The 23868-nt window shown below is 43.8% G+C and overlaps 1 protein-coding gene across 1 annotated transcript; it reads left to right on the top strand.

Moving 5' to 3' along the window:
- The first annotated feature begins 10847 nt into the window (after positions 1-10847).
- CRYBB2 (crystallin beta B2) lies at positions 10848-23048 on the top strand. Its single transcript, XM_001362629.4, has 6 exons — positions 10848-10921; positions 13737-13816; positions 16330-16448; positions 20462-20594; positions 21665-21807; positions 22760-23048. The coding sequence occupies exons 2-6, from the start codon at positions 13763-13765 to the stop codon at positions 22926-22928; spliced, it is 618 nt and encodes a 205-aa protein (XP_001362666.2). The 5' UTR covers positions 10848-10921; positions 13737-13762; the 3' UTR covers positions 22929-23048.
- Positions 23049-23868: the final 820 nt, after the last annotated feature.

The following is a 23868-nucleotide window of genomic DNA, read 5'->3' as shown; positions in this document are numbered from 1 at the left end:
CAGGCACTACACTAAGTTCTGGGGATACAAAAAAGGTAGATTCAACCTATTAACCTTTATGAAAGACCTACTCTACTAGACAGGCAGCTAGGTGGAATAGTAGATAGGGCACAGAACCTAAAATCATGAAGACCTGAGTTCAAATTCAGTCTTAAACACTTCCTAGCTCGGTGATCCTGGGAAAGTCACTTAATCTTGTTGACCTCAGTGTCCTCATCTAAAATGAACTGGAGAAGGAAATGGCCAACCACACTAGTAGCTTAGCTGTGTGACCCTGGGTAAGTCATTTAATCCTGTTGACCTCAGTGTCCTCATCTGTAAAATGAACTGGAGAAGGAAATAGCCATCCACACTAGTAGCTTAGCTGTGTGACCCTGGGTAAGTCACTTAATCCTGTTGACCTCAGTGTCCTCATCTGTAAAATGAACTGGAGAAGGAAATAGCTATCCACTCTAGTATCTTAGCTGTGTGATCTGGACAAGTCATTTTACTCTACCTGTTTTCTCATCTGTAAAATGAGTTGGAGAAGGAAATGGCAAACTACTCTTGTAGCTTAGCTGTAGAACCCTGGACAAGTCACTCAGAACAAGTCACTTTACCCTGTTTACCTCAGTTTCCTTATCTGTAAAATGGATTGGAGTAGGAAATGGCAAGCCTGTCCAGTATCTTTGCCAAGAAAATTCCAAATGGGGCCATGAAGAATCGGGTGTGATTGAAAGATGACTGAACATGACCATGTTGGCCATTGGAGGAGATACAATGCTTTGATACAATTCAGTCCCTGTTCTTCTGGTGTAATAGGGAGAGCAGCGTACCCTGTTAGCTATCATTGCATGATCAGTGATGAGATGCAAAGTAAAGGGCCTGGGGAGATCTGGGGGAGCTTTGGGGACATCCAAAGGATTTTTAGACATCCGAGGAAGCTTCCCAGAAGCTTCTAACCATCTAAGTTGCTGGTTAAATGATGGGCAGGAATTTGTTCTCATTCTCCTTCCTGGCCTCCAGAGTCATCCAAGGTCCAACCGGACACCTACACTGTCTAGAGCACACATTAAAAAATCCAGCCCAGTTTCCTTTGAGAGTATATACACCCAGTTTCCTCTGAGAGGGTATACACTGAACAGGAGAAGGCCAGGGCAGTGGCCAATCTCAGAACTCAGGTATTCCTAGACTTTTTTTTTAATCCTTACCTTCTGTTTTAGTCTCAGTTCTAAGACAGAAGAGCAGCAAGAGCTAGGCAATGGGGGTGAAGACACTTGCCCAAGGTCACACAGTGGGGAAGTGTCTGAGGCCAGATTTGAACCCAGGACCTCTCAACTCCTGGCCTGCCGATCTATACACTGTCCTGCTTCTAGACTTCTGAATGCTCGAGTGGTCCCTATTTCAGCTCAGTGTGACACACCTATAATTTTTTGCTGCCCTCCCTCTCCCTCACAATCACTGATGGGAAAAGCAGAAAGGGGAACTGTAGCAGGTGCCTAGCTTAGATAAGCCTCTCTCCAGCCTGGGTCCAGGAGAACCCTGGAGGAGCAGCCAGATGTTCCTCCCTCTCCTGATGGGAGGAGAAAGACCTTTTGGACCCCTCAGAGTCAGTGCTAGGATCAGCCTTTGGCCCTTGGGGTCCAGATCATTGCCTGGGCCCCTGCTTGAAGCTCTCCTGCCCCATCAACAGCTCCAGAAATAGCTGCTCCCCAGCAAAGACTGAAAAGCAGGGAGGCAGCCCTTCTCCCTTTCCCTGGCTCATTCACTTTGGCATCCTCCTGACAGACAGTTGCTTAGCAACCCTCCTGGTTATTGCCTTCCCTTTGTTATCCCTGCTATCTGGGGGAAGAATGATTCCCAGGCAACTCCCTCCTTTAATGACAAATCCCTTCTCCAGGCCTTTGCTGATGAGAGGGAGGGAGGGTGGGCGGGTTGCAAAAAGGGACTTAAGTATGTTGAGGAATCAGAACCCCAAGCCACAGAGAAGCAGGGGCCCCATCGCTCATGTGGTCCAGGATAAACCCAGTATCATCTGCCCCTTGTCCTTCTGGGCCAAATTGGGGCAAGTTTTTTTCTCTCCTGCTGAAAAAAACTGGCACAGATCTCTCCAGGGATCCAAGGGCCTTTTGTAGTTCTCATGATCTTGAAGGTCTAGTTTTAGCATCTGTGTTCTAAGGTTCCTTCCAAGTCTCATGGTTTAGGTTCTGGTTTTTGGAGTCCTTTCTGTCAGTCAATCAATGAACATTTATTAAAGAGGAAGCTGGGAAGCTCTGTGGATGGAGAGCCAGACCTAGAGATGGGAGGTCCTGGGTTCAAATCTGACCTCAGAGACTCACTAGCTATGTGACCCTGGGCAAGTTACTTCACCCTATTTGCCTCAGTTTCTCCATCTGTAAAATGAGCTGGAAATGGAAAAGAAACCAGTTCAGTATTCCTGCCAAGAAAACTCCAAATAGGTTTGTAAAGAGTCAGACATGACTGAAAAATGACTTAACAAGAGTCACATCTGCCAATGGGGATAAGGGGTCAGTGTAAGAAGCCACAAGGACTTAGACGACTGGGGTCTAGAGACCTCTGCTAGAGACTGGACCCACAGCCCCTTTCCAAGTGATGGAATTTAAGGAAGGGCCTGGAAGGATTCGTCAATTCTAAGGCTAGGGAGAAAGGTGCCACAGTTCTGGAAGTGACCTTAGAGTGCATTTATGCTAACCCCCTCATTGTCCAGGTAAGGAAAGTGGGATACAGAGAGAAATGACTTGTTCAAGGTCACCCAGTCAGCTAATGGATGGGCTGGACCTTTGGTCTTTCCAATAACACTATGAAGTGAATAGCATTGAAATCATTATACTCATTTTACAGATGAGTGTGAAGATTAAAATTTAGGGGAGACTGAGGCAGGTAGAAATTAGTTTCTCTCTGCAAGGAGTATTATATTATGAGGTTTATTAAAGGTCAAGGGTTAAAGAAAATACAAGCAAGAGAAGCACATGCTAGGTGGGCCATGAGGCCCACCCAAATTTCACTCACATCATGAGACACGTCTGTTTGTCAGTGGAGCCAGGAAGAGAAGAGCCCCTGCCATGCGCAGAGACCCTTTAAATAATGATTTTGCTCTCGGCCCAGGTGAGAACCCAGTGAGATTACAAAGCACTCTGGGGAAATGGAGCAAGGATTTCTGGGGATTGAAGTCCTGGATTCGAGTCTATTTTTACATGAGGAAATAAATTTAGTGGTCATTTGAATGACCAAAGATTAAGTACATCAAGTAAGTGGTGAAGCCGGAATTCAGATCCTGACCTTTCTTTTATCTCCTAATCCAGTGGCCTTTATGGTACCCTCAAGTTCTTTTCTTCTTCTTCTTCTTCTTCTTCTTCTTCTTCTTCTTCTTCTTCTTCTTCTTCTTCTTCTTCTTCTTCTTCTTCTTCTTCTTCTTCTTCTTCTTCTTCTTCTTCTTCTTCTTCTTCTTCTTCTTCTTCTTCTTCTTCTTCTTCTTCTTCTTCTTCTTCTTCTTCTTCTTCTTCTTCTTCTTCTTCTTCTTCTTCTTCTTCTTCTTCTTCTTCTTCTTCTTCTTCTTCTTCTTCTTCTTCTTCCTTCTCCTCCTCCTCCTCCTCTTCCTCTTCCTCTTCCTCTTCCTCTTCCTCTTCCTCTTCTTCTTCTTCTTCTTCTTCTTCTTCTTCTTCTTCTTCTTCTTCTTCTTCTTCTTCTTCTTCTTCCTTCCTCTTCCTCCTCCTCCTCTTCTTCTTCTTCCTCTTCTTCTTCTTCTTCCTCTTCCTCTTCCTCTTCCTCTTCCTCTTCTTCCTTTCTCTTCTTCTTCTTCTTCTTCTTCTTCTTCTTCTTCTTCTTCTTCTTCTTCTTCTTCTTCTTCTTCTTCTTCTTCTTCTTCTTCTTCTTCTTCTTCTTCTTCTTCTTCTTCTTCTTCTTCTTCTTCTTCTTCTTCTTCTTCTTCTTCTTCTTCTTCTTCTTCTTCTTCTTCTTCTTCTTCTTCTTCTTCTTCTTCTTCTTCTTCTTCCTCTTCCTCCTCTTCCTCCTCTTCCTCCTCTTCCTCCTCTTCCTCTTCCTCCTCCTTCTCTATGTCATAGATTTAGGGCTAAAGGATTTCAGACTTAGAGCTAAGGCTGGTGGAGTCTACTCTGTCATTTTACAGAGGAAACTAAGTCCAGAAAAGGAAAGATGACTTATCTAAGGTTATACTGGCAGTTAGGTGGCATCCTAATGCACAGAACACTGGGACCGGAGTCATGAAGACCTTAGTTCAAATCTTGCCTCAGACACTTTACTAGTTGGATGACCCTGGGAAAATCACTTAACCATGTTTGCCTCAGTTTCCTCATCTTTAAAGTGAACTGGAGAAGGAAATGGCATACCACTCTAATATCTTCTCTGGGCAAGTTACTTAATCCTGTAAACCTCAGTTTCCTTATCTGTAAACTGAGCTGCAGAAGAAAGTGGAAAACCACTCTAGTATCCTTGTCAAGAAAACCCCAATGGGGTCATGAAGAGTCATACACAACTGAAAATGACCAAACAAGAAGGTTACCTGGTAGTAAGTACCAAAGCTCAGTTTTAGGGATCCAAGAGATGAAGAGGAGAAGAGAAGCCTGGTGGGGTGGGGCAGGAGGATGAGTATTTTGATGATGTCATTTGAGTATTTGAAGAGTTATTGTGTAGACAGTGGGGTATAGTCATCCTATTCAGAACCAGAATACAAATATGGAGCAAGGGGGGAAGTGAAGAAAGGCACATCTGGGTTGGGTGTCAGGGAAGACATGTCTTCCACAGGGGGAAGGGGCTACCTCAGGATGTAATGGCCTCCCTTCCACTAAAGGTCTTCAAGCAGTGGCAGGATGATTCCTTAGTTGTGTTGGACAAGATGGCTACTACAAAGGAAATAGCTAGGCGGTGTAGTAGATAGAGTGCTGGACCTCAAGACAGGAAGATCTGAATTCATAACCCTGATTCAGACCCTTACTAGTTGTGTGATCTTGGGCAAGATACTTAATCTTTCAGTGTCTCAATTTTCTCATCTGTAAAATGGGGATAGTAATAATAGAGCCTACCTTACAAAGGTTGTTATGAGGATCAAAGGAGGATATCTGTAAAGTGCTTCATAGGTTTTAAAGTGTTGTATAAATTCTAGATATTAGGATGTAAATGTCAGTTATTATTTGGAAAAAAAACAAGATAGGATAGAAACAGACTGAAAAAAAATAGATTATGCCCCCCTCCCAACTCCTGTCCAAGGTCCTTTTCTCCTGATCTCATAGCACTATAGCAGAGACAGTGAGGACTGAAGATGTAAGCGATCCCAATGTATTAGATATCGGAATCCAAGTATCAATTGTATTCCAGTCATTTTATGAAAATCACTTGTAAAAGATAATATAAGCCTTTGTTAGGGCAATGCTTCTGGGTGATCCTGAGAATTTATGGGTATGAGCAGGAAAGTGGATCCCCTGGTTTTGGTGTGACTTACATTGGGAGAGGATAAGGAAATGACTCCTTTTTCCTACCCAGAAGACTTTTTCCAGTTTCTGGTACTTCTCAGTGACTTATGGAATGAGACAGGAAAAAATAAAGGTATGGTATATTCTATGAAGTTCCTCTCTGTATCTCTGTCTACACTAGCAGGCTGAGTGTCCAGAGTTTGGCTGCTGTTCAGCCTGTCAGAATCTAGGGGTAGTCATGAGGGGTTGGGGTAGGGATATGATCTTTCTAGTTCTATTATTTATGAGCCCCCATCGGTGTGCTTCTCTATGATTATTCATTGATATCAACTAGCCATCAGGTTTAACTAGGTTTTTCTTTTTTTTGTAATTTTTTCTAGTTACTTGGTTCTTGTTGTCTTCCTCCCTTCTCCCAGACTTCACAAGCAGTTTCCCTGGGTTATACATATATTATCACTCAAAACCCATTTCCAAGTTATTCATTTTTATAATAGAGTCATCTTTTAAATCCATAGCCCCAAATCATATGCCCATACAAACAAATGAGAAATCACATGTTTTCTTCTGGATTTCTGCTCCCACTGTTCTTTCTCTGAATGTAGACAGCCTTCTTTGTCATAAGTCCCTTGGGATTGTCCTGGATCACTGCATTGCTGCTAGTAGCAATTGAATAGCTTTTAGAAAAGATAAAAGTGATGGTAAGATGAGTTGCATGAGATATTTCCTCTGAAAGTCTGAAACACATTCTCCAACCAGTAGATAAATGATCCAAGGGAAAGTGGGCTCGAGATTAGAGCACCTGAAGTAAAGGGGAGATTCTGCTCCTACAAATCTTTGACCTGGGAATCCTCAAAATGTCCCTCTTTGGTAGGTTGTACATTTCCTGCTGGGCTCTTTGCAGAGCCTTAAGCTGCCTTCCTTCGCGTCATTCACTTTCTGTCTTCTGATACAGATGTTGCTCTCAGTGGTTCTGGCAGACTTTGCTAAGAACAAGACAAGAAAATGAGGAATTCAAAATCCTCTGGATTCTTCCAAGCTAACAAAGTTCCCCACTGACCAAGGGAGAAGAATGAGGAAGCCGAGGCTGAAACTGAGGAGCTCTCCTCCCTGCAAGGGGTTTCTTCTCAAGGCTTTGGCTAGCTTACTCTGTCCTGGCTCAACACTTAGCAGAACCTCCAATTCCAAATAGCTCATGCATACACAGAAGGCATCACCAAACTCCTTATCCCATCCATTCAGTCTTCTTGTCCTGGCTAGTGAGGTTCTAGATCTTGCCCATCCTTGAGGGTAATCTTTACCTTTTCTCTTAGAATCTGCTGGGAGCCATCAGGCCATGACGCCTTGACAAAGTCATGCATGGTAGCTAAGGGGGCCACAGAGTGGCCCTTGGCAAGATGTGATTGCCCATTCAGTACCCCTTGCATGATATCTCTCATTAACATCTCTTTCCTATGGAATTGACATGATTACTATTCCCCCTAGTCTCAGAAGGAATAATGCAAGAGCAAAATACCTGTACCCTAATTCTCTAAAACATCACCAAAAGATCAGACCCTCAAACCCTATCCCTAAAGATTATCATGGGTTAACTTTTACTTAGGTACATAATCCCCAGTGAAACCGCAACTACAGGCCAAGCCCAGAACTTTCCCACTCACAGAAACTTATTATCATGAAGCCAGCATAGAAATCAATCATAAAGGCCCATACAAAATATACAGACACGTTAAGCTTCAATATGCCTCAGTGACTCGACTTCACAAACCAGTAACTAGCTAGTGGGAAGATCTCTAGTGAACCCTGAGAAATGACCAGTCTAATATTAAATTTGAATTGTGTTCCCAGTACCCCTCAACCTCAATGGTATGATTGTTGAATTGTCTTTTAAGAACTTCTGATTAATTATTCCATTTTATTAAAAGCAATAAGCAAATTTCCTGGATTGTCTAGAAGCTCAAAACTCCTTACAGGGTAATGAGAAAATTAAGCCACCTGTGATTAAATCATTTATCTTGTAGGCTGTCTGTAATCACAATATAAGAATATAGAATGTTAATCAAGTGATTTGTTAAAAGTTAATGCATCACTTTTCCAATTATCTCCCTTTGAACATGTGTGTTGGGTAATGTATCTGTGTGCCAAGAAAAATGGGTATAAAAATAAACACCAGGCCTGGGGATGTTGGAGCAGCTATCAGATGCAAAGCAATCCCAGGGCCATAATGATTAAGTTATCTTCCATTTGTTATTTTTTTTTTGACTGATTGTTCACCACCTTTTGGGAAACCCTGGAGTCACGAGTAGGCTGGACCTTGCCTGTGGCAAGAATCAATATTGTGTATTGATTCTAAGGCAGAAGAGTGGTAAGAGCTGGTTAAAGGAGGAGGGTAAGTGACTTGCCCAGGGACCCTCAGCCAAGAAGGGTCTGGGTTGAATTTGAACCCAAAACCTCCTATCTCTAAGCCTCATTCTCAATCCCCTGAGTCACCTAGCTGCCCCCTCCTCCAGGTTGTAATAGACAATCCTCTTGGAGATCTAAGGTGGCTTCCTCTGGGTCTCTATATCAAAGGATCACTTGAAATTTCCCTTAGTAGATCACTGCCACTTTAAGGACAATTGGAATGTCTAATGCATCCCTCCCTAGGACAAACAAGTGAATTCAAAGCAAAACTCAAGGGTACAAGATTTTAAAAGTGGGATCAGGCACTTAGAGCTGATTGCTTAGTGTTTCTGGGCCAACCTGTAGTCCATAATGATCTCAGATAAAGTGTCAGGACTCGCGTCACAAATAAGACAAGCTGCTTGGGATCCTTAAAAGCAAAAAGCAAAACAAAAGGCTATTTAGGAGCCACCAGAGCATCCTCTGGGTGAATTTTGGGGTACTGGTATTTTAGGGATGTCAAATCCATGCTTCTTATATTAGCTATGCAGTTCCTCCTGAGTATAAGAATACAACAGATAGTAGTAGTGAGTAAGCATCCAGGCAAGTAAAGATTATTTATAAAAATGAACTGGAATATCCCCAAACTGGCTGCTGTCCAACTTCAATTTCAAACAAAAGAAAGAAAAGTGCTGTCCAGTGCATCCGAAACTATAGCATCCAGTAAAAAGACTTAGAAGTCCAATTACGTCTCCACAAATGCAAAGGGACTTGGTATTTGTCCCAGGTCAGGACAATGCATTTATCACTTTCTCCTGAGCTATTATCCCATCTCCCACTCATAGTGGTAGTTTAGGATCCCAGAACCCCGTTACCTCCTCCCCTCAGGACTCCAGGGTTAGCTCTGAGACACTGGAGTATAGCCTTCTAGTACTATAACTCACGAGCCCCCATCAGAGTGCTTCCCCTAAAAAGTGTCTGATACATTTTCCCATAGGGACATAGATTCCAGGGGGAAGTGGTCTCAGGCTTAGAAAGTACATCTCATGGCTCCTGAGCTCTCAAGATGTTCTCCTTGGGTACACGGCACACCCACAAGGATTGAACTAATATTACTTGCTTTCAATTATTCCTAATAGTTTCATGAAAGATCAAAGTTCCCATCCAAGTCTTCTGTTCTATATTCTAAGGATCTCTCTGGTTTTTGGTTATGTTCTGCTGACTCTTTCAGCTCTCACATTCTACGCTCCTCTATTCTAGAGATTCCTTCCAGTGCTGACCTGTGACGGTGCTATGATCATTAAAAGAAACAAAACAAAACCCTACCTTCTGTCTTGGAATCAATACTGTGTTTTGGCTCCAAGTCAGAAGAGTGGTAAGGGCTAGGTAATGAGAGTTAAGTGACTTGCCCAGGGTCACACAGCTAGGAAGTGTCTGAGGTCAGATTTGAACCTAGGACCTCCCATCTTTAGACCTGACTCTCAATCCACTGAGCCACCTATCTGCCTCCTGCTATGACCATTTCACTAAATGCTAGAGCCATCTTTCGGATGCTATGTCATTGCTTCCTTTCCCTGGAATCTGCTGCTCTTTATGGGATGAGGGAATCACTGGTGATTGTCATAATCCCCAAGCACTTACACTCCATTTGTCTGTGCCTGGTTCAAGAATGTACAAAATTAGGGGTAAAAGAAGTTTGTGGAATGTGTCCTGTATGGTATGATTTCGGTTCAGGTCAACAAATCCCTGGGGCATCCCTGTTTAGAATGAGAGGAGGGAGTTGGAAGAAGGAAGAGAACACATATTTATTAAGTACCTACTATGTGTCAGTCAGGCTAAGCATTTTGCAATTATTATCTCATTTGATCCTCATAACAACCCTGGAAAATAGTTGCTATTATCATCCCTGTTTTACAAATGAAGAAACTGAGGCAGGCAGAGGTTAAGTGATTTGCCCAGGGTGACACAGCTAGCAAGTGTCTGAGGTCTTCCTGATTCCACGAATGGTTATGCTGTGAGCCACAGTCTTCTTGAAGACCAGCTTAGGACTCTGTTTTCTACATTATAAAGGAGACAATTCTGTTATAGTCAGACCATAAGCATTTATTAAACACCTACTATGTGCCAGTCACTGTGCTGAGCTGTAAAAAAAGAGAGCCGTGGTGAGGTGGCAAGGGCATTCATTGATTTTCGAGTCCAAAGGATCTGAGTTTGAATCTCGGTTTTGCTACCTACTAGATATGTAATTTAAGGAAAATGATCTTGCCTCTGTAGGGTCTCAGTTTCCTCATTTGTAAAATGGGAGGGTCAGATCCCATGACCTCCAAGTTTCTTTCTAGCTCTAAATCCTTCAATTTTCCCAAGAAGGAAACATCAGGGGATGTGTGGTATTGGAGGACGCTTTTCAATGAGTAAACCAGGGTTTGAGTTTGAATCCTGATAATCCTTTCCCAGTGGTCACTTCCCTTGTTTTCATCTCAGCTTCTTCCTCTGCCAGATCAGAGAGCTGGACCAGTCAGTCTCGAGGGTCCTTTTTGTCTCTGACATATTTCTTCTCACTCTGACATTCTCTGTCTCTGTCCTTGACCTGGCTTTTGGGAGATCTCACCCCTTGGAAACCCTGAACTAGGCAGAGTTCAAATGCAGGTTGGGACGGAACTTGGCATCTGTGACCGACTTGCTCTGCAAAACCAATCCCAGGTCAATTCTGGACCACGAGGCTGCTGAGATGTGCCCCTGGTGCGTCCCGGTAGCCAAATCCCTGGCTCCACAAAGGCTGAGACGGGCTTGACGCCTGCATTGTCCAGAAGAGGGGCTCTGGGGGTTGGCACCCAGAGGGCTGATGCAGGCAAAGCTCTCCTCTTCTTGCCTATGCCCTGGACAATCCCAGCCTGGTCAAATGTGAAAGCTAATGAAATAAGCTCACTGGGACACAAAGACTAGCAAGCATCAGCTGAATTGGGTATTCACGGTGGGTTTAATCAGGCATTCTCCATTCGCATCATGCTGGAATGATTTTTGTAACCTATCTTGGCACCAGGCACCTCCAGGGCAGTATAAATGCCACCTCCCAGCCGGAGGGCCTCCATGGGCAGGAGCGGGTACTGGTATTGCTGGTAAGAGTTTTTCTCTTGTGTTTTTCTCTCACTGGAAAATCATTGGCTACCATTTTGGAACAGGTGGGAGGTGAAAGGGCTCTGGGGCTGTACGAAATCAGTCTGGTGGAGAGGAAAGAGCTTGGTATTTGGGGTCAGAAGTGTTGCATTCAAATCTTGGTTCTGATACTTATTAGTTACATGATCTTGGGTAAGTCACTTCCCTATTTTGCTCTCAGTTTCATCCTCTGTAAAATAAAAGAATTAGAAGAGAGCCTCTCAAAATCCTATAGTCCTTTAAGATTTTTTTTGGGGGGGGAGAGGGCAGTTAGATTAAAAAAAAATAAACTACCCCACCCAAGATTAAGTGTTTGCTGCAGATACTGGGCTAGTTAATATCCTCAGCTTTCTAAGGTCAATGCTGATTGAAGACTCCAGCAGGTAGGTTATTCCTCTAAAGAGGACCACCGTCAATGGATAGAGAGGGGCTTTGGGAGTGAATCTTGAAGATCAGACTCATGAGCAGATAGTTATGTAGAAAGTGGGCAAGAGGACTGAACTTGAAGTCAGGAAGACTTGAATTCAAACCCTGCCTCAGATACTCCCTTAGCTCTGTGACCCTGGAGAAGTCAACCTTGGTTTGCCTCCATTTCCTTATCTCTAAAATGGAAGTAATAATAGTATTGTCTCCCAGGTTTGTTGTGAGCATAACAAAGGAGATAACATGTTTTTTAGTGCTTTGTAGACCTTAAAGCATTATATAAATGCTATTCGTATGCTTGTCAGTTGGCCTAGGCAGGAAGGCAGCTAAGACTTTGGTCTTACCCCCTTGGATTGTTTGAGTTTCTTCTCTGATGGCTGTTCCTGATGGCCAGTGAAAAAGGCAGAGTTTTGCTTTGAAATGACTGGGGAACTCAAGGGCCCTGAGGTAGGAGGTGTGTGAAGACAAAGGAGAGAGGAAGACAGTTGCCTTAAGACAGATCCTTAACCCTCCATGAATTATGGACCCCTTTGGCTGTCCGGTTCTACCTAGGGATCTCTTCTCAGAATGATGCATATGATGAAATGTCTAAGATCTCCAAAGAGGAGATTTTTCTTCAATAGAGGAGAATGACAGTCAAGATGCCATCTTTTCCCATCCAAGTTCACAGACTCCCTCCCTACAGTCACCCCTTCTCTTTGAACATCCAGAGACCTCAGACTTGGCACAATAAAGCAAGCTGGCATGGCTGTTGGGGATTACTTTTGCCTTTAGGACTCTATATATCCTTTGCTCCTCAAGGCAGACTTGAGCCTAGAGTCTTCTTGGGATTTTGAGGGGAACCAACCATCCACTTATTAAAGTCCAATCCCTCCACAGCCTGTGCAAGTGCAGGAAATCACACTCTTAGAGTCCCAAAGACCTCCAAGAATGCACTAGAAGAACATCAATATCTCTAGGAGGCACAGAAAGTTGGGGAAGATCATTTGACCCCCAGTAGGGAGGAAGGAATGACAAGGACTGAGCCTGGAGAGGGGTCTGGATTGTGAGAAGGAATCAGAGGGGCTGGAGAAAAGAGTAATTCCCTGGTGCAGAAGGAGAAGGGAGGAAGGCTACATAGGGACAAAGGGTCTGAGAGAAGGAGAAGGCTGGTTGGAGAAGAAGGAAGGGCTCACACTGGGAAGGCAGAAGGATTCCAAAGCTGAATTCTGCCTTCTCCGGTGACCCCAAAGCCCTGGGTGAAAATGTCTGGAGGAGTTATGAGTAGGAAACCTAGATTGTGGTAGAGGAGAGAAATCCTTAGAGGACATCAAGTCCAACCTTCTCATTTTACAGATGGGGAAACTGAGGTACAGGTTGGCAAAGTGACTTCTGCCCAGGGGCACACATCTAGGATGTGTCTGCTCCATGCTGGTGCCTGTGAAAGGATGCTTTGATAGCATTTCTTTTGGACTCTGTGTGCCATATAGGAGTTAGTGCATGACTCAGTAGGTAGATAAAGAGAAGGAGATCAGAGGTGGCATTAAGAGAGGCAGAACTTCCCAAAATGAAGGGGTGAGAGTTTCAATGTACCCTGGCCTGCTCAGACTCTCTCTGGGGTCTGTGTGATGGGAAGGATGCTGGAGAGCGCCCAGAGAAGAGGGCACTCACTGACCTGCCTGGTGAAGTTCACAGTCTCTCAGTAATGGTCAAAGGAACTGGAGCTGTTTCACCTGGAGAAAAGAGGGGTCCAGAGAGACATGATCATCATCTTCCAGGTTTTGGGGGTCTGTCACAGGAAAGAGGGACACGAGCCTTCTTCAGCCTGGTCCCAGGGAGCAGAACCAGGGACTCAAGCTGAAAAGGGACAAATGTGGGATTGCATTCATGAAGGATCTGGGCTGCCTTGGGAGATAGTAAATCCTCAACCTTTGGAGGATTCTAAGCAAGAGTGAGGTGACTCTTGTCTGGTATATGGTAGAAGTTATCCTTTTTTTCCCCAAGATTATACCAGATGGTCACTGAAGTCCTTTTCAAGTTAAAAAAGATGGGGTTCAGGGGCAGCTAGGTGGCTCAGTGGATTCAGAGCCAGGCCTAGAAGACAGGAAGTCCTGGGTTCAAATCTGGCCTCAGACACTTCCCAGCTGTGTGACCCTGGGCAAGTCACTTCACCCCCCTTGCCTATCCCTTAGCGCTCTTCTGCCTTGGAACACAGTATTGATTCTAAGATGGAAGAATAAGAGTTTAGAAAATAAAAAGGTGGGAGTCTACAATTCTGCCCTACTAACAGAGAATCTTTATCCAGGCTGCAGAAATCTGTCCAGATTTTGTTTTGGGGAGGAGGGAACCTCTTACCTGTCTCTTGTTTCCCCTCAGTTTCCATCCTAAGTGAGAAGGTGATCATGGCATCGGACCACCAGACTCAGTCCTCTAAACCGCAGCCCCTCAATCCCAAGGTGGGTACCCAGCAAGTGGGTTTCTTGGGTAAGGAACACAAGTAACTCTGGACAAGGCACTTTCCTCTTCTTGGCCCCAGTATGCTCCTTCATGAAAAGAGGAGATTGAAATAAGGGGGGGGGGGAGGCGGGCAAGGTTTAGCCTGATAATTCTTACTAAGACCGTACTAATTTGTGGACTCTCCAAACATCAGGGCTAGATGGGACCTTAGAGCTCATGGAGTCCAAATCCTTTATTTTACAGGGAAGTTAGATGTCCAAAATCCCAAGCTACCAAGTAATGGAGCCAAGGCTGGAAAGCAGATGCCTTGATTGCCCTTTCCCAGCTCTCTTGCCAGTCCCTGTCTCAGTAGAATGAGTAGACAAAAGAAGGAGGTGGGGGAGAGGGAAGGAATTTTCTCTCTGCCATTCAGTTCTTGGTAGATCCAGGAGGAGAGATGTCTTCTGGAAGGTAGAAAGGGGCAAAGTATTAGCCTAGGGACACATTTCCTGGTGTGTGAATGTATGTATTATGTGTGTTTCTGCACATGTGTGCGCCTGCCCACGTTGGACAGGGAGAGTGGATGCCTCCAGACTTCTCTCTGTGTATCAAACTATTCATTAGACTTTTCCTAGGACAAGGCCATCTTCCCCAACTCCTATCCCATCCCCCAAATGGCCCCATTAGGGATGGGATGATTGTTCTCCCTTTGGTTGGGTTAAGGTCAGAGAATGTTGGGTTGGTCCAAGGAGCTAATCTGATTGAGGGACTGGGGAAGGCACAGCTGAACCTGCAGAATTATGCAGAGTGGCAGATAGTTCATCCCTCTCTGCAACCCCCCCCAACCCCTCAATCCTGGTCTTTCTTCAGGATGAGAGTAAAGTCGGTCCTTGGACATTGCTGATGAAAGCCTTTCGTTGACCACGTCCTCCCCGGAAGTCTTTTTTTTCCACAGCAATTCATGAACCATCCCAAAGGGTCATGGGACAAAAGCTGGAAGGGACCTTAGGGGACATCACGTCCAACCCCCTCATCTAACAGTTTAGGAAACCAAGGTCCAGAAGATTATAGTATCATAGATAGAATGGAACCTAGACATCGTCAAATCCACCCTCCCCCATTTTACAGGCAAGGAAACTGAGGTCAAAGAAGATTATGAGGTCATAAATTGTGAGATGGGAGAGACTTTAGAGGCCTTCAAGTCCAACTCCCTCATTTTACAGTTTAGAAAACTGAGGTCTAGAGGGATTATAATATCATAGCTAGAATGGAATTTAGAGATCCTTAAATCTGCCCTCATTTTACAGATAAGGAAACTGAGACCCAAGGAGATTATGAAGTCATAGATTGAGAGCTAGAAGGGACTTTAGAGGCCTTCAAGTCCAACTCTCTCATTTTACATTTTAGAAAACTGAGGTCTAGAGGGATTATAATATCATAGCTAGAATGGAACTTAGAGATCCTCAGATCTGCCGTCATTTTATGGATAAGGAAACTGAGACCCAAGGAGATTATGAAGTCATAGATTGAGAGCTGGAAGGGACTTTAGAGGCCTTCAAGTCCAACTCCCTTATTTTACAGTTTAGAAAACTGAGGTCTAGAGGGATTATAATATCATAGCTAGAATGGAACTTAGAGATCCTCAGATCTGCCGTCATTTTATGGATAAGGAAACTGAGACCCAAGGAGATTATGAAGTCATAGATTGAGAGCTGGAAGGGACTTTAGAGGCCTCCAAGGCCAACCCCCTCATTTTTATAGATAAGGAGGTCCACACTCTGTAAATGTCTGAAGTAGGATTTGAACTCGGGTTTTAGTGACACCACTGTCCATTGCCAGCCCTAGGGATCTGAGAAGTTTCTTGTTGGAATTTCAATAGTAGGAGGGGACTAAGGAAGGGTCAAGAAGAAGGAAGGCCCAGGTACATTTGTAGTAAGGCAGATGGAGAAGAGGATCCTAGGGAGGGGCTTCTGAGTTGAGAAGACCTCACCAACTCAGGATCAAGCATCTTCCTGTTTCTATTTTGTTTTGGGTTTCTCTGAGAGGTCTTAGAAGCCTGGGGCCATAGAAAAATCTTTTCCAAACCTCTCCTTTTATAGGATAGTGCTGAACCCTCCAGGCAGGTAGTGACTTGTCTAAGGTTGCATGAGTAATAATAATTGGAGTTAGGATTTGAACTCAGATCTATTAGTTAAAATATAACATTCTTTTGAGTAGACCATACTGATAGGAGGCTAGGGCTCTGTTCTTAGCTTGACTGACATCAGGACTTTGGGTGAGTCACTTCTTTCTGGAGTTTTCTCATCTGTAAAATGACAGAGTTGGATTGAAGGGTATCCAAAGCCCCCTCCCAGTTCTGATATTTTGTAATTTTCCAAGGTAGACAATTTCTAGAATGGGAAACCTGGAGCTGGTCATGAGAAATCCTTCCCCTTCTCATCCCCTAGCTCAGTGGAAGGTACTCAAAGCCAGGGCATCCAGAGTCAGCAGAAGATTGGACCTACAGTGGTTTTCTCTTTTCTCTGGTGCCTAGATTGTCATCTTTGAGCAGGAGAATTTCCAGGGTCGCTCCCATGAGCTGAGTGGGCCATGTTCCAACCTAAAGGAGACTGGGATGGAGAAGGCGGCCTCCATTCTTGTGCAGTCGGGACCGTAAGTGCCTCTTGGTCTAGCTAGTGATGAGGCTGCTGGAAGTAGCTTTGGGACAAAGGCAGGATAAGCCTAGAGGGCAGTGTGGGACAGGGACCTGGGCAACTGTCCCCCAATCCTGGGGAAAGGGAAGGGCATGGCTTTGAGCCCCTAGAAGTTTGGTCCAAAGGCCCAGCCTCCCAAAGAGACAATCCTAGTCTACTTGATGTAGTTTGACAGACTCTTATTCACCATCTATTCTGCTCAATGACCTGGGAGTGTAAAGATGAACATAACGAAGAAAGGGTCCTTGCTGTCAGGGAGCTCACATTTGACTAAAGCGATACATTCTGCTCCTGAAGGAGATTGTGTACAAAGATGCAGAAGAGATGTGAACAGTAGCTACAAAGGAAAAGAGAATTCACAGAGGGAAGTAGATGAAAAATTCAGAAAGATTCATGGGATCCAGGTTGCAGAGTCTTGAGCAAGAGGAGAGGAGAGTAGACAGACAGGGAAAGAGGAGAGAGAGAGAGAGAGAGATGGAGGAGATAGAGAGATAGACTGATGATAAGGAGATAGATGAAAATCAGCGATAGATGGATAGAGAGAATGTTGGATAGATAGATGGAATTATAGATAGATGCATACATAAAAATCTGTAGACAGACAGTAAGATAGATAGGTGATGGATGAATAGAAGATAGATTGATAAATGGATCAATAGAGAATTTTTCAAGTGTTTATTATATACCAGGCATTGTGCATTTTATTTTCTTTTTTCTTTTTTTTCATTTTTCATTATAAAGATATTTTATTTTACTAATTACATGCAATAACAAATTTCCATGTAAGGTTTCCAAAGTGATATGATCCAAATTGTCTCTCTCCCTTCCTCCCTTCCCTCCTCTATCCTGGAACTGGCAATTTGATCTGAGTTATACATGTATTATCATGTGCATTTTATTTCATAAACAACAGGGAAGGGACAGCTAGGTGGTTCAGTGGATAGAGACAGGCCTAGAGTTGGGAGGAACTGAGTTCAAATCTGACCACAGATACTTCCTACTGTTTAATCTTGGGCAAGTCAGATAACCTGTTTGCCTAGTTTGTGTCCTTCTTTCTTATAGTTATAAAAACAGAAAGTAGTTTTTTTAAGGGAAAAATTAAAAACAGAGAACCGATGGGAGCAATAACATTCTCTGTCCTATGTCCTCTGACCCTTTTCAGCTCTAACATTTTCTAAATATGATTCCAAAGTTCCTTTTAAACTATAAATTTGTGTGCATTGGATATATTTAGCTTGGAACATTAAAGAAAACTTCAGCAAAAAGACCTGGGCTGATTATCTGGTAGAAGTCTTTGTTTAGGGCCCCCTGGGAGCACCCGGAGGTTCCGAAGTCTTTCCGCTTCATTCTAAGGTTTTAGGTTGAGATAAAGCAGTTTCTGGAAGAAAAGAGAGTCATCTCTCTGGGTGGCAAACAGCTGGAATCCTCCTCTGGAATGCCAAGAAGGATGATCAATACTGTTCCTGGTCCTGGATGATCTAAAGGAGGCCTCTTCCTTTTTTTTTTTCCCCCAGGACATGGGCAACAATAAATAAATAAATGAGTGCTTGTGAGTCAAGCAAGCCCCATGTGCATTAATAACTCATGACTAGGCCCACCCCTGAAGGCCCTGACTTGGCCTCTTAGCCATCAGGTCCTCCCGGATGTCAGGAGGATCACTCTTTCCTAGGGCCTGGATGCAGGTGTTGTTGTGGGGCTATTTATAGCAGGGCCACAGTGACTCACTGGTGCCTGATTAACCCCTTTCTCTAGCCAGAAAATAGCCATGTATAACTTTTTGGTTCCTTTTCCTCTCCTCTCCCAATCCCAGCCCTAATTTCTCTAGGTTGGTCTCCATTCTTTTCTGTAGAAAAAAAAGCTTGAATTTAAAGCCTGTGCTCTCTTGTCCCTGGTAGGGGAATGACAGAATTTGTTTGTTTCAAGCATCTTGGCAGGACTTTAATCAGCCAGGCAGTTGGGAGGTAGCAGAGAATGATTCTTGCTTTCAACCACTTAGAGGCTATCCCCAAGACAAACTGCCCACACACTCCCTAGATTAGCCCTAATTAGGGACAGGGTGTTTGTCTTCCCTTCTGATTTAGTCAGTCTTGCTAAGCCTAGAGAAACCCAGGTTCTACTCTGATTATCTAGTTAAAAGATATGGGCTTCAGGGGAGGGCATCTCAGTGGTTCAATGGATAGAGCACCAGGTTCAGAGAGGGGAGGCTCAAGTCTGGCCGTGTGACCCTGGGAAGGTCACTTAACCCCAATTACTTACCCTTTACCACTCTTTTGCTTTGGACCCACTACTCAATATTGATTCTAAGATTGAAGGTAAGGGTAAAAAAGTTTTAAAAATATGTGGGCTGCTTGCATTTCTTTAGGAGGTACAGTGGATAGAGTCCTGGGCATGAAGTATAGAGATCTGAATTCAAATTCCACCTCAGATACTGTGTGACCCAGAGCTAGGGGCTTGAACCTATGTATGTTTCAATTTATTCATGTATAAAACAAGGTAATAATAGCAGTTATCTTTCAGGGTGTTTGGGAGGATAAAATGTGATTATTGTAAGGAAACTGAAAAGTCTATAATATAGATGCTAGCTAATATTATTAAATGGTAGAGCCAGATTTGAACGGTCCTAGGTTCTCTGACTTGAAATCCAGAATTTCTTCCACTAAGCCACACTGTCTCTGTAGCTCATACCCTTTGTTTTTACCAGCATTCAGTGATTTTATTAAGGAAGATTGTGGCATCTCTTCCTTTGTGGATTTTCAGGCAGTAACAGACTGGGCTTCACATCCTTTCCAGACCTCCAGGTCCCTGGTTCTATGCCATATAAGCTCATCTCCAGGCTTTATCACTTCCATCAATTACTTAATCATCAAATGCCAACAGGAAGGGGCCTTGGAGGTCATCAACTCCAATTTATCATTTGTCAGATGAGGAAACTGAGGTTCCAGGAAGTTCAGTGACTTGTCAAAGATAATGCAGATGGCAAAGCTGAGATGAATGATTCTGCTTCCAGCCGTCCTTTCCAAGAGCTATTAAGTATGGAATTTCCTTTGGCAAATTAGAGACAGCAGACCTCGGACTCCAATTGCAGAGCAGAGAGCCTTACATCCAGAAAGATCATAGTACACCCTTAAAAGAAACTTATTGATTGATTGCTATGAGATTGGCAGTAACGGACTCTTCAGGTTATCTCAGGCTGACCTTAGTTAAGAGCAGAGATCCCAAAGCCAGGCCTAGGATGGGGTCTGTCCCTGGCAGGCTCCTTCTGTGACTAGGGGAACACAATATAGAGAGTGGAATAGAGGAGGGCCTCCAGCAATCCTAAGATCAGCCTATCCCTGGCACCCAAGTTGGGACTGCACTGGGCTGGGCTGGGGGTTTCCTGGCAGGGGTAAGACAGAGAGGATTATGGTCTGGTGCTTGGATTTTCTCTGGACATGCAATGTGGGAGGGAGATGTGATGTGTCAGGGTCTTTTATTTAATATAGTTATGAATTTATAATATATCATATGCATCATATAATCTATTTATGTTTGTATGTATCTGTTTATTTTACTATTTGTATATATACACATATATATATTTAAAACCTTTATCTTTCCACCTTAGAATCAATGCTGTGTGTTGGTTCCAAGGCAGAAGAGTGGTAAGGGCTAGGCAATGGGAGTCAAGTGACTTGCCCAGGGTCACACAGCTGGGAAGTGTCTGAGTCTAGATTGGAACCCAGAACCTCTTGTCTTTGGGCTCTCAATCCACTGAGCTACCCAGCTGTCTCCTATATATTATATTTTATAAATATATTTATTATGTTTTAAATTTAATATACTTATATTGATAAATATTAATCTATTTGAGGATTTGCATAAGAAAAAGGGAGTTATTGATGTGGGTCTCTCAGGAGAGAGACCGCACTGATGTGGGTTCTCTGAATGTGTTAACTCTCTGCCTTTGTCTGTCTGTCTGTCTGTTTGTGGCAGCTGGGTCGGGTACGAACAGGCCAACTGCAAAGGAGAGCAGTTTGTGTTTGAAAAAGGTGAGTATCCTCGATGGGACTCTTGGACCAACAGCCGCCGGACCGATGCACTCAGCTCACTGAGACCCATCAAAGTGGTGAGTGCCTTGTCCCCTTTCTGCCCCACCAACCTTCTCCTTCAAGGCCCAGGACCCCAGGAAGAGGCCAGGAGAAAATGACTCAGCCATTTGCCTCTTCTGACCTTGCCATGAAAGACAGGGAATTAGTTTTCTGTCTTCTTCCTGTTTCTTGTGTTTCCGTGCTCTTAGTTCTGGTGTCTTCCCTCTGTTAATCATTTCCTATTTATCCTATATATAGTATGCTTGTAAACATTTGCTTGCAAGTTGTTTCCCCTGTTAGATCATAAGTCCCTTGAGGGTAAGGACTGCCTTTTGCTTGCTTATTTTTGTGTTTTTTTATATCGTTAGCACTTTGTACAATGCCTGGCACATAGTAGGTACCTAATAATAAATATTTGTTGATTGATTCCTACAGGCTCTGAAAGCTCTTAGATTCCTTCCTAGCTACCCCAAACTCTCCCCTTGTTCTATTCCAGGAATTAAGGCGATACCTCAGCCTCCATATAGCATTACTCCATGTATTCTTATCAGTTCTATACATCATGACCAATAGGCCCTGTCCTCCCCAAATGTTTCTCTTTTTATTTATTTTTGGTGAACCTTGGACAAATTGCTTTCTCTATGCCTCACTTTTCATCTGTGAAAGAAGAGAATTGGACTAAATCCCAGGTTCTTTTTTCTTTTTAAACCCACCCCTTCATCTTAGAATCAATACTGTGTACTGGTTCCAAGGTAAAAGAGCAGTAAAGGCTAAGCAATGGGGGTTAAGTGACTCGCTCAAGGTCACACAGCTAGGAAGTGTCTGAGGCCATATTTTTTTTGTAAACACTCATCTTCTGTCTTAGAATCAGTACTGTGTATTGGTTCCAAGGCAGAAGAGTGGTAAGGGCTAGACAATGGGAGTTAAGTGACTTGCCCAGGGTAAAAAAAAATGCTAAATTTTAGTTGGAGTTGAATGAAAATAAAGATAAATTTTTCCCCATCTAAATTTATGGATTCCCTGAAATCTATCCATGAGTTGAGAATCTCTAGTCTTGGGGACACCGAGGACCTCTCTCTCTCTCTGAAGCTCAATTCCTTGCTCACAGGACAGCCAGGAACACAAAATCATCCTTTACGAAAACCCAAACTTCACTGGGAAGAAGATTGAGATCATCGATGATGACGTGCCTAGCTTCCATGCTCATGGCTACCAGGAGAAAGTGTCATCTGTGAGGGTGCAGAGTGGGACGTGAGTATTGACCAGGTTGGGGTGTCACTGGGACTGATGGAAGCCCTCTATTCTGATACCTCACTGGACAGATGAGGAAAACGAGGCAGTCATGATTAAGTGACCAGTGTTCCACCACTTAGCACTTGCATGATTTTGGACAAGTTTCCCTCTTGGTAAAACAGAAACAATAGTCTCTGCCTTGCCTACCTTCTGTGGTTGCCATTCAGGCGTTTCAGTTGTATCTGACTCTTCCTCATCGCATTTGGAGTTTTCTTCCCAGAGATACTGGAGTAACTTTCCATGTCCTTCTCCAGTTTATTTGAGAGAAAAGGAAACTGAGGCAATTGGGGTAAAGGGACTTACCCAAGGTCACATAGCTAATAAATGTCTGAGGCTACATTTGAACTAAGGTCTTCCTGACTCCAAGCCTGGTACTCTATCCACTATGCTGTCACCTGCCTACCTTCAAGTCGGTCAACAGGCATTTATTAAGCCCCTGTCATGTGGCAGGCATATGAGGAAAGGCTAAAGGCAGTCCTTGACCTCCAAGAGCACATACACAGTTTAATGGGGAAGACAACAAGCCACAGAAAGGCTCAACTGGAGAATCACAAAGGGACGGCATTATAAAATATTTATATTTTTTATATGGAGAATATAATATATAATGATATAATATAATATAATATAATATAATATAATATAATATAATATAATATAATATAATATAATATAATATAATATAATATAATATAATATAATATAATATAATATAAAGGGGACTGGGAAAGACTTCTTCCCAGAGTCATCGGGAAGAGAGTTTCTCAAAAGTCTGCCATTCCTTCTTTGGGATCAGGCCCCCTTTGGGAGATCCAAGGAGAGTGTCCGTGAGGCTCAGAGGACAATATTCTCAAGCCCCCCAAGGCTCACCCATGCTTCCATTCTCTCTGTCTCTGTCTGCCTTTCGCAGCTGGGTAGGCTACCAGTATCCAGGTTATCGAGGCTTCCAGTACCTATTTGAGAAGGGAGAGTACAAGGACAGCAGTGATTTTGGGGCTCCCCACCCCCAGGTTCAGTCTGTACGGCGCATACGCGATATGCAGTGGCATCAGAGGGGCGCCTTCCACCCAACCAACTAGAGCCCAGTCACCCCAGCACCGCCATCCATCATGCAGGGATGAGGCCCCAAGCTCCTCTCATCACTCCCAGTCCAGGCCATTGGACTGTCCAAGCAAGTGAATAAAGTGTGAACGGCAAAAGCTGTCCTCTCTCTGTTCTTTGTTCTCTCTTGGGAATGGGGGAAACGTCCAGTCTCGGTGACAGGGCTTGGGTGGAAGCCAAGAGAGATCTCAGTTCTTCTAGGTCCAGATTTGACAATGAAAGGGTGAACTGCTCGACCCAGAGCAAGACTCTTGCCTTCTCTGCCTTCAGTCATCTGTCAAATGGGCAAAACGACAGCTTAACCTAAAGTAGATTGGTTTCCCAGGGGGCCGAGCACCTGAGCTGATCTCCCAAGAGGGTGGCTACCTATGTAGGATCCAATGGCAGAACCCTTCACCCAAAAGAATGGTTCCACCATGATAGCCTTGGGCACTGATCATTTCAAAGCTGATGACCAGAATCCTCAGCGAGTGGGGGAGGGAATGAGGCAGAGGGAGAGAATCTGGAACTCAAAATCGAGAAAGAAAAAAATATGAAAAGAAATCACATTAAACCAGGGATAACCACAAAGCCAAGTTGGTGACCTTCTTGAACAGTATTGCCTGCAACCTCAGGGTCTCTGGTTGTCCATTTCAGGGAGCAGTGAGCTCTCCAGCTCCATCAGAGAAGCCCTTCATCCTTTTTCGGGACTTGGCTAAAAGTTCAGGCTCTTTTCGTTTTCTCATCTCACTTAGCAGCAGGCTTCTCCTCCTGTTATTAACCAATTTCCAGACTGACCACAGTGTGTCAGCACAGCTTCGGGCACTACCAGTCCTGTTTCCAATCAAAGCACCTAATGGCTTTCTTGCCTTTTAACTCTTTATTTATCTATTTATTTATTTGAATTTCTCTGATCAGAGAGAGTCATAAATGTATTTT

Source organism: Monodelphis domestica, chromosome 3 (assembly GCF_027887165.1).
Source record: "Monodelphis domestica isolate mMonDom1 chromosome 3, mMonDom1.pri, whole genome shotgun sequence".
NCBI classification, from domain to species: Eukaryota; Metazoa; Chordata; class Mammalia; order Didelphimorphia; family Didelphidae; genus Monodelphis; species Monodelphis domestica.
This window is presented reverse-complemented; position numbering and strand designations above follow the sequence as displayed.